The 15351-nt window shown below is 43.4% G+C and overlaps 1 protein-coding gene across 1 annotated transcript in view; it reads left to right on the forward strand.

Moving 5' to 3' along the window:
* Nucleotides 1-230: 230 nt before the first annotated feature.
* FGF2 (fibroblast growth factor 2) overlaps nt 231-15351 on the forward strand; it is a 28281-nt gene continuing 13160 nt past the window's right edge. The window contains exon 1 of the mRNA XM_054203521.1: nt 231-411. Coding sequence (XP_054059496.1) covers nt 231-411 — 181 coding nt within the window. The remainder of the gene's footprint in view (nt 412-15351) is intronic.

Genomic DNA, 15351 nt, shown 5'->3' on the forward strand with positions numbered 1-15351 from the left:
CCGCCGGGGAGCCCGTCCCCGGCGTGCTCGGCTCTCCGCACCCGCCCTCCTCCCTCCCTGCGGCCGGCAGCGCCCTTGCGCAGCTCCCGCCGACCGGGACGGGGACCCTCGGCCGGGCAGGGCTCGGCTCGGCGAGGCTGGACAGCCGCGGCAGGGGACGAGGCCGCCCGGCGCTGGCGGCGGGGGGCGGCGGGGGCCCGGGGCGGCGGGGCGCCGCCGGGGCCCGGCGCATGGCGGCGGCGGGGAGCATCACCACGCTACCGGCGCTGCCCGACGACGGGGGCAGCGGAGCTTTCCCCCCCGGGCACTTCAAGGACCCGAAGCGGCTCTACTGCAAGAACGGCGGCTTCTTCCTGCGCATCAACCCCGACGGCAGGGTGGACGGCGTCCGGGAGAAGAGCGACCCGCACAGTGAGTGTCCCGGCGGGACGGGGACGGGAGCGGGACGGGGGCGGGCGGCCGCTCCGCCCGGGGCAGCGGGGCTCCCTAGCGAGGCCGGCGCCTCGGCCGCCGGCCCGCCCCGCTGAAGCATCGGCAGCGAGCTTTGCTTAGAAAGCGTGTGGAAGTAGGCATAAATAGCCGGGTACAGACACACGGTTCACAGCCCAGTACCGGATCGGCACCGGTGGGATGTCCCGGTGCAAACTCTGGTTGGCGTCTCCTCATTCAACCTGCTGCGGTACAGAGGTTGTCAAACGCAGAGTTGGCTTACGTGCTTGAAGGAGTCTGAATTTGTTTGTCTGACTCTTAAATGGGGGTAACGGCACTTGGCTGCTTTACACGGCAGCCGTAAATGCGTTAGTTGCATAAAGGCAGAAAGAAGGTTGGGTTTTTTTTTTTCCCCGGTGCGTTAAGTTCTCATAAGTACTCTTAGCATACAAGTACTCTTAGGAACAAGAAGTGTAAATCTATTCAAGGAAGCAGGGTTTATAACAAAGTACTGTCAAAGCACCTTTTTGGCTTAAAATATTGCATGCTGTGATTTTTTTTTTTTATTTTTTAAAAAGCTTAAATAAGGACAGATAAAATGCAGATAAAACAAAACCCGTGGAATCCAGTAGAAGCAGTTTGTCCCCTGCTACCTGATCTGGTGCACAGCCCATGGGATGAGTGGCTAGTGCGGTCTGAGGGTCGGTGACCCGAGCTGGCCACACCATGTGCGGTGCCAGGCACCCGCTCTCCGACAGGTGGTCTCGCAGGGACCGTGGGGCAGGGTGCTGTTAGGCACCTAGGCTGTTCTTTGTCCCAAGAACAAAATGCCTTTTTGCAGACCTCAGAATATCTTGAAAGTATTCAGCATGGAGTTTTCTCAGATGTAGTGGCAAGTTTTTGAAATGCCTGTGAGGTATTTCCTTGAAAACAGCTAAAAATAGCTGTCTGTCAGATACATAGTCTCAACGTGATTCTTGGTTTGAGAAAACTTCTTACTGTACAATGTGTGTGCTTCGACCAGGCAGCGTCCTGCCTGCAGGCACTCTGCATAAAGAGCAGGTGAAATGTCTTACTGTGATTCTTCATCTGTTTTGCACCTGTGCTTGAGTGGTAAATGCACAGGTGGGACTAAAGTTAGATGAGGAGCAAGGGAGGAGACAGACCAAAGTTTTTTAAAATTCCTTTCATTTTAGACATTTACCACTTGCAAAAAAGCTTTTCCAACAATTACGAAGAAATACTGTAACAGGCTGTTCCCAATAACAGCATTGCCAAGTTGGGTTTCAGGCTGAGGCTATTTTATTTTGAGACTCTTGGGTAGAAATATTGTACGTATGATGGGCTGAATATATATTGGAATAGTATATTTTGGGAAAATAGTATCCTTTATTAGGCCAACTAGTATTCTTAGGAAAAGCTATAGGAAGCTTTCAGACTTGGTTCTATGCATTTGCATTTCTCACTTTCTCAGGTACTGGTTTAAAGGGAAGCATAGTCAATGTTGTGCGTGTAGTAACAAAATACATCTGTTGCCAATACAGTGAAGTAAATCACTGCACGTGGACTTTTCAAATGTTGGTGCCTAAAGCAAAGCATTAATTTGCCATACAGATAAGTGGTTTGGTTTTCACACATACCAGTCAGTCACTGCTTAGGATCAAATCTGTGCTGGAAAGCGTGCAGTAATATGTTTAGCTTGCTTTAGCCTTCTGTATTTGGGAAATGTGGGAATATTTACAGGAAATAAATCTCATTAGTTCACCAAACATGTCATCTGATCCCTAGAAGTAGCTATGAAAATATGCTGGAAATTTGCTGCAAAGGGAGGTGATGCTGAATTGGGGATGTAGAAGGCTGAAGCTGCATTTCCAGATATTGTCCCTGCTCAGGTTCTTGCCTCATCCAGTGCTCTGCTGTTTGCGGTGAGAAATGCCAGCAGTGGTGCGTGCTGTTCTGTGCTCACCTGGCTGGGCCAAGCTGCCCTGAGTGGTGGTGGTATTCATTGTTGTCGTCTTTTTCATCATAGACCTCCCCTGTAATCATATCCTCCCACCCCCCTTTTTTTTATTATTCTGCCAGGAAAATTAGTATTAATTTTATGTTCTTGAGCCTGTCTAATGTGTGTTTTCCTTTCCTGTTAAGCCTTATCAATGCTAGAAATTTTTAAACTGCTTTCTTAGTAGTGAATTATGTTTGAAAATCTCTCTGGTGTTGGTGGTACTGCCTTACTCTTGCCCTTCAGGTTTCTCGGTTTTTCTCTTTAGCTTTATTTTTGCTGTCATTTCTTTCTGGCTCTCCATTTTTTCTCTGTACTTTTTCTTCTCTGCCTCTTCAGTACTCTCTGATCACTAGTATTCTTTCCCCTGTCCTTTGGCACTTGCTTCTCTGAAGCCCCTCTCTTTTCCTACCCTTTTTCTTCTTGAGTGAACGGCATCGACAGGTAAAGGAAAACCTGAGTTATAAATGAGTGGCGTGGCCTCTGCCCTGTGCTGCAGAAAGTCAGCTGCCGGGGAGCTGCTCAGGTTCCCGTCAGCTTGGCACTCTGACCATCTGCAGAAAATCCCTTTGTTCAAAAATAATGGTTTGTAAGTGTGATACAGCTGGAGGGCTGGTGGTATTTGCTTCCAGCCAGTGCACCTAGGCACAGAGTGCCACTGTGCCTGAGCCGCTCCCTTGTCCCCTGCTGTCACGCTCTCCTTTTCTCATAATCAGACAGCTCTTTGTTTGTTCGGGGGGGTTTTTTGTGTGTGTGTTTTTGGTTTTGGGTTTTCTTTTTTTTTTTTTGGTTTTTCCCTCCTGGAAGAACTCTAATTCCAAGAAATGGAGAAATCAGTGCTTGAAGCGTCAGCGAGGCGTGTTGCTACGGCATTACGTGGTTCACATCCTTAGCATCTTTGCTGTAAGTACGTCATTAGATATGAATCTGCACGATGCTGAACTCTGACCTGGTGAATGCTGCTCTGTGGAAGTCCCTGTGAAATCTTGTGGTATGCCTGGCAGGTCACGTTGGCATGGCAGATGGCAAGAAATCTTGGACAACGTGAGAAGACTTTACCAAAAAAAAAAAAAAATTAACAAAGAAAATATACACCTCAAGTAACTCACAGTGTTTTTCTTAGTTAAGTGAAAGGTTTTGTAAGATGGTTTTGAGAAAAGAAATATAATGGCTGCAGAGAATTTGGTTTAGAAATCTTATTAAAGGACAATTAGGAGAGATTCTTGTGGGAGCTGCTATTCTTATGAATTAATTATACAAAATAGTATTTGATTAGCACATCCTCGTTTTTACTTTTAAAGGAAGTTCTTATTTTAGAAAGCGAATGACTATCTCTTTATGTTTCAGACCAAAATCTCATACTGTAAACAAATTTCCATTAGCCATGTCCTTTTTTGCTCCCCCGCTTCTGCCTCTAGTACTAAGGACAGCTTGTTCAAAATTTACAGTCTGTTTTATGTCATGGCACCGAGAATTTTGGCTGTTGTACGCTTGCCCCATTCACCTTGGTTTATTCATAATTGTGTCGTTAGTGAAATTGGGAATGGAAGTTGATGTCCTGTGTGCCGGAGGATTGGAATCGCATGATTCACACAGCTGAAAAACAGGACAATACGTCTTACGAGGTTGATATTGCCACATCTGATGTGGGTTGTACAGTGACTTCAGTGAAGTGCCCCTTTGGACGCACCCTGGGGACTTCTGCTGAGTCTTTTTCCCTTGAAGAGGTACGTTTCAGACAAACAAGAAACAGAAGGCACTTTCTTAGAGTTTTGTTGTTTAAAGCAAAACAAAAAACATGTCTTTTTTTGTTGTTGATCAACAACAACTGATTTTTGCCCTGGAAAACGTACAAAGAACACAGTCTTTTTGGAAAGGCTTTTAGAAACCCTGCGGAGGTGTTTGCCTCAAAGAGGCTACAGTGCCGGTGAAGGGGAAAAGCAAGGGGAATGGAAAGGGAACACTTATCCATACATTTTAGAAAATGTCTTAATAGCACAGCTGGTTCCCTTCACAGTTTCCCTCGCTTGAGGAATGGTTGGCACTTATATATTTCCATAATTTCTCAAGCAGCTTTATTTCAGGGTGAGCATAAACCAAGGCGTCCAAGGAATCCCGAGCCGTTCTTGTCCACTTGTTAATGAGGTGACAAGGCTCCAGCCTGTCACTCAGAAAGGATTCAGCAGTTTTTATCAGCCCTGCAGGTGTCTGAAATACCTCCTTCCTGCTCAGTACCTGGCTACTCTTCCATAAATATCTGAAGAAAATGTAAAATAGGGTAATACTGGTCCAGGAAAATTTTTTCTTAAGAAAGTTCCTTTCATAAGTAGTTGTTAATGCTATGATTTTTACTTGTATCATACACAACACTTAAATGGTTATGCTGTAAATGTTTTGAAATATGCAGACTTGTAGTGCATACCATCTTAGTTAAGAGGATAGAAATTGTGCAAATGGAAGAAAACTAACTGTGATCCTCAAAGAAAAATGTGAGTGAATGACAAGAAGTATTTTAGTAAGAAGGTTTGGGACCCCGTGTTTAGTTTTTCATAGGTGCATAAGTTATTTGGGACTCGGAAGATCTCCTCTCCCACTTTGGTGTCTCAAAGATGTGGCCGGAACTGTTGACAGGGCATCCTGTGCCAAATCTCTGCACTAGGTGAGAGTTGACTTTTTTTTTTTCTTAAACCTGGCCCTAAACATCAAAATATATTGCTTTTACCCAAGTCCTTCTGAAAATGGACTCTTTTTGCATTACTTTTGATCTGTTACACAGACTTTAATTGGTTTGCCAAATACTAACGCTTTACGACATAACACAGAAATTCCTCCTTGCTCTCAGATGTAGCTCTTCTAGGGAATGAGACGGCAGAGAGCCCCCCAGCAAAAAAGCTGAGAATATGCTTCCTTTGCATCTTCCACATAGTTTGTCATAGAAATACAATCATATTGTTTTCTGCATGGTTCTGCAGAGTAAATTAAGGAAATGGGGGACAGACCACCTGTGTTGTCTGGGCATGCTGAGGGATTGTGCTGTTCAAGGGAGGATGCTCTCTCATCTGTCATAGTGTCTGCTCATCCTCTTACCCAGATTTTAGTGGGTTTTACCCACCCCGAAGGTGTGTGACCAAGTAGTGGGTACACTCTGAAGATGGAGCAAGGCAAATATGAGATGTCTCCAGTGGGCAATGAACTGTCCTGTTTCTCCCAGCTGTTTTCTGCCCAGTTTGGAAAGGGCTGTAGGAAGAGCGTGGAAGGTTCCCAGGGCACCACCATCCCCAGGTACACTAGAGGGCAGGATTTAGTCCTTAAATCTTCTCACAGGCTTTAGAAATCAGGAGTGCTTATACCTACTTACATATTCTTGTTTATAGAAAAAAGTAGTCCAACTCCTGCTTAGCCATTGCACACCCATAGCTGAACGAATAAGACAAATACAGATAACATATAGTACTTTGACAATATACCGTGAAACTATGGAGATAGTCACATAAATACAGATTCTTGCAAAAGCTGTCTTTATGACCTGCTTATGTGGGTGTATTAAAACTTTTGGTAAAAACTGCAGTGACGCGTGAATGGCATTTAGTGAAGTCAGAATGAAGGCTCTGGCATGTTTATCATCGTGATAAAATGGAGACGCATATTCCTGAATTGCTCATCCAGAAAAGGAGATCAGGTGGCTGCTAATGGTATTTATTTGGGTAATAAATGCTTGAAATTTGTGCAGCTGGTTCTAAGAAAAAGTTTGTCCTGTGGTGGAAATATATTTAAAAACATTTTACAGAAGGTGAACTATGTTAGTAATGTTTTTAAAATATGATTTCTTTTGACATACTAGATGAAGAGACTAAATTGTAGTTAGTTAAAACCTGTGGATTTGGGTTTGGGTGGTGTTTTTTTTTTTAAACTGTTAGGTGCATATTACTGAAGATTTTAAAAGGTGTTCAGATTCATCTGCTGTAATAAAAGCAGGTTCAAGTTCTGCATTCTGTAATGAAAGCAAGAGAAGTGCCAAGCATGCAGGCAGTTGAATGGGCCAGAAGAGATGTAGCACTGGTTTTTGCAGTAGAATTAACAGTCACAGGGTTCAAAAGATGCTTGAGGATAAACCCCAGAAAAACACCCTCTTCTCGTGTTCAGTTTCCATGTAAGACGTACAGCTATCGTATTTTCTAAAAGAACGGGGACCTGTTCCACTGCATTTTTCTGGGCAGAATTCTGCTTAAGTGCCCTTTAATTAATCAATGTCTCAACCTGAATTTTAAATCATAATCTTTTCAGTGATGTTTTGTTTCTGTAAGCTTTTCCCAACTCCCTTGGATTAAATATATAGTAAGCAGTTTTAAAAAGTAATTATTCAGTGGTTTCTATATAGTTAAGGAGTTGTTAACACACTGAAGTGAAACATGTAACAAGAATTTCTTTGAAAGTTTTCTTCGAGCTTAGTTTTTTTTTTTTACCTTTTTCTTCCTTTTTATTCCCCAGAAAAATAGTTTTCTGATGTTTCCTCATTTGTTCAAGCAGTTTGAACTAAATCCATGAATCTGTCCATAACTTCTGATGTGAACAACAGAAGACTGAAACTTGTATTTTGGTTATTACGATTTTTAGCACTCTTGGGAGCGTTGCCCTGGGATCCCTGGCCATCTGCTGTTTCAAAATACTTGAGAGGTGATCGATTGTACTAAACTGCTTAATAATCCTAGAAACAAAGACGCCTTTTGACTGTTGGTGGCAGCAAGTTTAGTGCAGTTATTTAGTAAAAACAAAATGGACCATATAAGCTTAACACAATCCAGTTCTGAAATAAAGGTGATCTTGAGAATGCTCAAGTTACTGTGACTGAGAAAAGTACATACTCGCATGAAATCTGTGAATTGCCTGTCTATAGCCTGTGATATTTGAAATGTTTATGGCATGACGCTTCAAGTCTAAAAGTCAGTAATGAGATTGCATTTTAATTCTGATGGAGAATTAATAGCCTTTACCTTTATTAGTATCTGTTTAAGACGGTGCATTTCAAAGTAAAGCAACTCGTTATTGTTTGTCATTTTTAGTAGTGTGTTTTGTGAACAACATATGGGTAAACTTTAGTTCCTGTCTTGCTGCATCCTGACTTCTCAATAAAAATATTTAAAGGGTGATTCTCTGGAGTGCTGGTGGCATTTCAGGATTATTATTTTACGGGTTTTTTGTTTGTTTGTTCAGGGTAGGGCCAGATTTTGACTGGATCCTGATATGATCGTCCGAGAGCATAAATGAGATGATGTCTACAAAGTTGGGTGGAGGTCATCTTACACAAACTGTCATGGTACGCTTCTGGTTGAGTGATTCTCTATGAACTTATCACTCATGTTTGACTTTTAGAGCTTGAAAACCACATTGCTTGAGTGATTCAAAGGAGAAAGAGATTAACGGTACTAGGAAAGGGCAAAGTAGGAACTAGACTCCATTGCCATTTGCAGTGGCAATGTGGTGAATTTATGTTCTTGTATGGTGGAGCTTGTTAGCTTGCCTTTTACCTTCTGATGAGACTTGAGCAGATCTCATAAAACAGCAATCATTTGGATTCCAGCTGGAATGTGCAAGTCTCAAAATCCTGGTACTCGCGGCTATGAAATGCTGCATGGTGTTGTGTTTTGTAAAAGCAAGGATAGATACCAGCTGTGATACAGCTTGAAAATATTTGCAGTCTGTTTCTTGGCTCTTTCCTTTCTACTCTCAGGCTGACCCACGGTGCCTGACATCCATCTGCAAACTTTTACTGTGACGATGTGTTTCATTAGACATTCTGTTGCTATTCTCTGGTGGTGTAGGTCTATAGTTATTTTTGCTGATACAGGATGTCCTTAACATACTGAAGTGTTATAGGCATTGCAGCATCTCCATCTGTGCTTGGTACACCTCTTCTGGGGAAATGTCTGTAGCACCTCTTGTGACTGGCACCATTTTTTTTAGCAAACTGTATCCTTTCTTGGTGTTTCTAGGTACTGGGGAACCAAATACTCAAGTGTTTCATTTCTATCCACATCCCCTTTTTGCCTTCCCTCCCCAGTGTTGTGTTTTAACATCACCTGTTAACGTTGTCAGTGGTGACTGTCCAAGGGATCCTATGGTCAGACGCTTCAGCTGATCCAACAAGTCTTTGCTGCTACAAGGGATGGTCTCTCCTCTTCCTTCCCCTGGTCTCGGCTGTGCTGTAGTTGGCACCACCTCTACCGCCAAGTTCAGCAAAGGGACAGATGGATTTGCTGAACTGGCAGAAAAGCATTTGCTCGCTCTCTCTTCCACTGCATTAGTTTCTGAGTGATTTAATGCATTGAAGCAGCTCACTGAGACGTCAAGAAAAGTGCCAGAGCTGATAGGAGTGTGCAGCTGGGAGGGTGGGATGGAGGGAGAGGAACTGCCCCTTTCCAGTGGCAGCAAGCGGTTCGATTGTCACTGCCTGTCTTGTGGTACCATGTCCTGAACCATCTCGTCTGTTAAAACGTCTTCCTTGATGGATGACTTGAAGAGGATGAACAGATAGAGTCCACGCGGTTGTCACCTATATTACATTTCAGGTTAGAGTAGTAATTTTAGGACCGTATTACACTGAGTGTTGATACAGTCCCACAACTGTGGGAAGACCAATAGTGAGACTGAGATTTCTGGATGTAGACCCACACCTGTAGAGTGGTTTTGTGCAATACTCCACTAGGTTCTGTTATTTGTGGCAACAGAGCTGGATACAAAAACGAGAGCGTTTTTTAGTGTGGATAAGCAGCCGGTGAGGGCCATATAGCGGATGTAGGGGAGAGGCTGTCATCTCCTTGGAAGTCACCTAGGGTATCCTGCTGCATAGGCTTGTTAGGCTGAGCATTTCTGGGAAATAATATATGGATTCAGTTCACTGGGCTTCTCCAACTGTAATGGAGCAATTGGGATGAATAGCTAAACATGTGTCTGGCCATGCCTCTGAATATGTAAATATGAAGGATTCATTTTGTGGTTTTACAGATGTTTACAGAGTCACTACAGATGTTTTACTGACAGTAATGTAGTTTGTTCAGGAAAGTTGAGGAAAAAGACCTACAATGCTTGTGTCCTTAGAAATGCAGGAATTCCTCAAAGCTGAAGAGATCTACAGAGCTGTCCCATGTTGCCAGTTTTAATTAATTTCAGTCCCAACCTTCTGCTTGCTGTACTGCCTCAAGAAGTGATGTCTTCCAGAGCATTTAACTACCTGTGTTTGAGATAATAACAGTGATTGTAAGGTGTTACTATTTGCTATTGAAGGGCAGAGCAAGGGGTCTCACGATGAGGCTGAATTTCAGTGGGCAAGCTCTCGTAACATGGATGAGCATTGTCTATGTGATATTATGTTAGGAGTGAGAGGTGTCTGGCCTGCCTGCTGATCTGATGTGACAGAAGGTGAGGCAGTGCGATTGCTGGTGCTTGTGGCCATGGAATACTTTGGGAGCATGTTCTTGCAGGGAAGTCTGGAGCAGTGTGGAGATTTAAACCAGCCAGTAGATTTAAACCAGCGTAGTGAGTACTAGTAACGGTCTGGCTGAAGCAGGAGAGAGCCAAGTAGCTTCTTTCAAGCTGCAGATTTTAAGGTCTCTCTTTTCTTGTCAGGAAAATGCTCTTGTCTGTTCTTAGTATGGTTTGAAGGTATTCAGAATAAGCCGTGGGTTTTTACTCGGAGAGCTGGAAGCTGTGGAAGTGACCACAGCCTGATCCCTCTCTCTGTAGTCCTGCAGACCCACGTTCTTGGTTCCCCGCTACAGGCTGGGTCCCGCGGTATATTCTGTTTGCCTCCTTGGAGCAATCGTAGGGGGCTGTAAAAGTGAAGAGCATTACCCAAATATTTGAAGGAAACTCTAAAAATGCACCGTGCACTTTATTTTTTGGTATTAGGGGATTTGGTTTCATACAAAGAACTCTTTGTACTCGAGTGAGGCTGCATTCAAAAGCAAATTAGAGCCTTTTTGTGAAGACTGGTCCACTACTATTCAGGGTCAGCAGTGATTGACAGCTCTCATCCTTCAGTGCGGCTTGTGCAGTTTCCCTGTGGATGCGTTATTTAAATATCAGCATAGGGTGGTTACCAGCTTGATGGAAGGAGATAAAATAGATGGAGGATGAAGTAAATCTCTGGGTTTAATGTTGTCTTTGCATTGTCCTTGCAGTAAATGAGGTGGACAGGCACCAGTGAAATACTGGGTGTGCATGTGTATGGATTTTGATTGTTGTTTTGTTGACTTTTGGCAAAAATATTTATTAAAGACTCAGTGATTAATGCAGTTTCATTGGTATTGATATGGGGGAAATGAAAAACAAGCATAGTCACTCTCTCTTAACCTTTTGGCCAGATAAAGAACAATCAACTCTAAAGGGCAACTTAATTCATAGGAATTCCTCCTACCCCTGCCTGCTGTGCCATCTCCCTGGCACCCTGGGTGCCTGACACAGCTCAGCTCCTCTTTTACCACTGTGCTGCAGAGACTCTTGAAATCCAATTTGCTGATTCTTCTTGGCATCTCTAAAATCCAGCTTTTCCTTTCCAACTGTGACACTAAGGCTTATTTAAGCCTATGGGTTGGCAAATTCCCACCACTGCTCTGGCAGCCTTTTCCTTTCATCTCATTGAGTCTGTTACTGCTCTGACATCAGTTACAGCCCTAAAATACTGTGTACTACTAAATAGTTGTGTGAGTTGTACCTGAAGAAGAAGCACTAAAAATACCTTTCAACAATGATACATTTTACCTTCTCTGTCTTCTGAAGTGATGTTTTTGGGCATCTCTCAGGTTGTCCCTGTTTTTGTGTATGATTATTTTGCTGCAAGTGAAAACTAGGTCATAGTAAGGGAATATTAAGTGAAGTGAAAGCGGTTGAAATACACGAGGGGTTACCCTTGTTGAGAAAATTCCTTTGGGAAAAGTCCTATAAAGCATGTGTGAACATGCATTCATTGTTTTGATATGGAAACCCTCAAACATTGTTCTAAATCAAGAATTTGGGGTAAAGGTATCAGTAACTTGGAGACTAGGCTTTATTACCCGTACCGAGTAACGAATTAAGTTCTTTGCTGGTAAAGTTAGTAATTTTTTCTGCTTGATTTTGCCCTCTTGAGTCTAAATGATGCAGTCAGCTCATCTGTAAGGACAAGGAGACCGCAAACAGTGTGGCAGCTAGGTAGTTTGAAGAATTTTACACGATGGTGTCCTTGCAGTGTCTGGCATTTGAAATCCTCATGCAATGCCAAGCAATTGCTGCTTGCTTTACTCGGCAGTGCAGAATACCCATGTTGTGTTTTCTAAGCAGAATACAGAAACTCCAGTGCTTTTAACTTTTAAAGGACTTGATAAAGTTTGATCAACCAGTTTATGCAAGCCGTGTGAAATGGAGAAACGTAATTGTGCGTTTTACATGTGGGCACATAGGCAAGGAGCACTAAGCCAGACTGTTGCCGGAAATTATGTATGTCACATTATCCTGAAATTATTCTTCTGCAGGATGGCTTTGCTGTCCTTTGTATGAAACTTATAGGGAGCATTTGATGGTGCTGCGCATTTGGTAAACAGTGGTTCCTGGGGAGCATTCCCAGTGTGACAGGTATATGTTAGGTGGAGTTGGATATTAGTAGGAATTAAGGTTAAGATATAAATGAGAATAGATGGAGAACCTGAATAGGGAAATAATTTTCATCGTATTCACTATTTGTACTACTTAAAAAGATGAAAACTCTTAAAATCTGTGAATGTCCCTGTTATGCGGTAGACTAGGTTAGCAAGTTGCTATTTAAACAGTTACACAAGTTATTATTCTGTTTAAAGCCTTGGATTTACTCTTGAGTGTAACCGGAACTTTTTGAAGTGTTCATATTTCAGAAGTGTATATTTTTGTTGTAGATGTTTACATTTTAAAGATCTTAGGTCTGTCTGCGAGTGGTTTTATGCCGCTGGCTGGCAAAAAGGAAAAAGATACACTTACAATGTTGTCATGCGAAAGCAAAGAAATGTGCCTTTGTGCTGGAGCGTGACTCACTATTTCTCAGTGTGACACTTCATTTGCTTGATTGTTTTTGTTGCTGTTCTGTGGTTTTTGTTTATTAAAAGACCACCTCTCCTGCTAAGGTTCGCTTGCTGTTTTTCATAATCTGTTTCTCCTCTCTCCCTACGCATGTGTTGCAGGTTTTAGGCAGCGTGTGCTTCGGCAACTCTGCCCATGGCATGGTTGTTGTGATGAGTGTATGAAAGCGAGCAGAGTTGTTTTCGTATTTGCAGTCCCAAGACTGGGAATGCCTTGTACATCAACGCAAGGCTTATCAGTTAGCAGAAGATGTTAATATTCTTAATATGTCTTTGAGAAAGAGACATCAAAAAGATTAGATGTGGGGGAGAGAGAACCAAAGATATTCCTAATTCCTAGACATAAGTTACAGTAGGTATCACCAGCTCATGGGCTGGGGTTTGGATCTGATCCAGTGGGCAGCTTTGCCTCTGGAAATGCCAAAATGGGGGTATTAATCTGTGCGTTTGTGTATACATGCATGTGTCTCTTTGATGAACCAGCCCTTGGGTTTGGGAGGGTTTATTATGTTAGGTGTGGAGCAAGCACGCCCCACTCTGTATGTCTTGCTTGGACACCTGGCTGGGAATAGACATTGCCCCCAAGCATGAAGGTATCAGCCAACTTCAGCCACAGAGTATGCGGGAGTGGGAATGCGGTCGTAGGGTGTTGCAGTTAGCAAAGCGTTGTTGATTCTTATTTTTCCCTCCCTTTTTTGTGAACTTCCTTGCATTTCTGATACTTATTCCCTCCAGAGGTGATCCACCTTTGTAGCAGTGACACTGCAAAAGAGTTGCTGTTTTCTTCTTTTCTGTGGGCACGGAGGTGCAGGAGGACGAGTGATGGGGAGCTGGCGCAAGAGCTTCACCGCAGTGTCATTCAGGGGCCTCCGGGAAGGATTTTCCTTACAGGGCCTCTGCAAATATGTTGGAGATGGGCCCTGAGCTTTTGGCTGGGGTTTAGCTTTTCCACAGCAGAGACTGTAGTAATGCTAGTCATTGATCCAGAGACGTGCAGCCGGGGATTTCAGGGGGTACATAAACTCTCCCTTCTTGTAAACTGAGTGAGAGGTGTTTTTGCTAATGACCTTTCTAGTTCACATAAAGCGTCTGTATGTTAGTGAAAATGGGGGTGGAAATAGTATCAGACTCCTCTCTTTCCAGGGTCCATAAGTGGCTCTGTTAGTTGCAGTGTCTGGGTAAGGTATGTGTTTGCTCTTGAGAAGTTCACAAACTCCAAAAAAATCTCTTGGAGCATTGGTTGATCGATGTTTTTGAGTCCTCTTGGTAAAGTGTTGTCTTTCACGTCACATTCTTGCAGGGAGTTAATAGTGAAAAGGGCTTCTCTTTCCTACAGCCTTAAGAAGGCTGTTAAAGTGAAGGAGGCAGAGCAGTGAAGATGTGGGCATCTTGGGTGCTCAGGGCAGCGTTTGGGGTGCTGCAGGGAAGGGTGGAGGTACTGAAGAAAGTGGATATCCAGGTTGCATGGTTTTGCCCTGCGAGCAGCATTTTGGCATAGGTGGGAAAACTCTGCAGAGCATGAAAGCAGCCCCTGCATGTGTATGTGTGGCACAGGGGGTGTGCCTTACAGCAGCGAGAGCTGTGACTGCGGGAAGCAACAGTGAACCCTCGTGAGCTTTGATTTAGCTCACATGTACGTTTGGCAGTAGCGAAAATGTGACAGCAGGGTTTTCACTGTGGAGCGATGGAGACCCTTAAGCAGGAGGCTGGACTAGATAGGGTCGTCCTGACCTGAATTTTATGTGATTCTGAGAATGTGGCTGAATACTTGTGGTTTTAGTCCCCACTGAAGTCTGTTTGTTGGGGTCTTTGCTAGGTAGATTATAGTAGGAATATAGTTTAAGCTTAATCATACCTTTATTTGCTATGTAAGTGTATCCAAAGCCAGGAGCTCATGGTTGGCTTTTATTTTAAGGTTTCTCTTATGTAGTGGTTAGTTTTCCCATTTCCTTGTGAAGGAGTAGGGAAATGGGGATTTTATGAATTCATTTGGCTAATACATCTCAAATTCTGCCTATTGAAGGTGCAGGAATTTGCCTTACGCTCCAGTAAAGCACCCTCATGTACTGTACGCTTACCCTGCCCCATCTTCACTGCTGCTTGCACTTTACGTCTCTGTCTTGTATTATTTTCCTAATGTGTTTGTCCCTTTCTTTCCCCACTATGACCTTTCCTTTCCCTCTCCCTTACTGATACTGTGGCATGCTCCTGTACCAGAATATGTTAGCCAGCGCAGCTGCTATGAGTAAAATAACAGCACGTGGCTGCTCTGCGCTCACCGATTGCCCCGGGCAAAGGGCTTGAGATGCAGGAGCCTGGTGGCACGTCCGACTGGGAGGGTGCGAGAAAGGTAGTACGAGCTCAGCAGTGAGTAACTTCCAAAATGTGCAGCTTTCCTTTTCTAAACTATCAAGTTGCTAGATTTTGCCAAGATCTTCTAAACAAACCAATTTTGAAGGGGATTTTTGGCCGAACCCTTCATGATGCAGAGCAATGAAACCATTTGGGACCATTTAAGTTAGCGCAGTATTATTTGGTTTGGGCCATTACAAAAGCTTTACTGGGTTGGGAGAACTGTAAAAGGACTTTGGAGTTTTCATTGTACGTGTAATTTTTCAGTTCTAGCACCCAGCGAAAGGAAAGAACTTTCAGAAAATTTTCACGTTTTCTGTATTGTCTGCATTTGTGAGCGTCTTTTCTGTCTCTGTTGTGCTACTTGTCCATAAAGTGCTTTTCTCCACTGGCGTATACAAAACTGCATTGGAAATACTTTTTTGAGCTCTTTAAGAAAAGATGGGGAAGATCCAGGTCATACCAGAAATATGAAACCTTGCCAACCAC

Source organism: Rissa tridactyla, chromosome 5, assembly GCF_028500815.1.
Source record: "Rissa tridactyla isolate bRisTri1 chromosome 5, bRisTri1.patW.cur.20221130, whole genome shotgun sequence".
Lineage (NCBI taxonomy): Eukaryota > Metazoa > Chordata > Aves > Charadriiformes > Laridae > Rissa > Rissa tridactyla.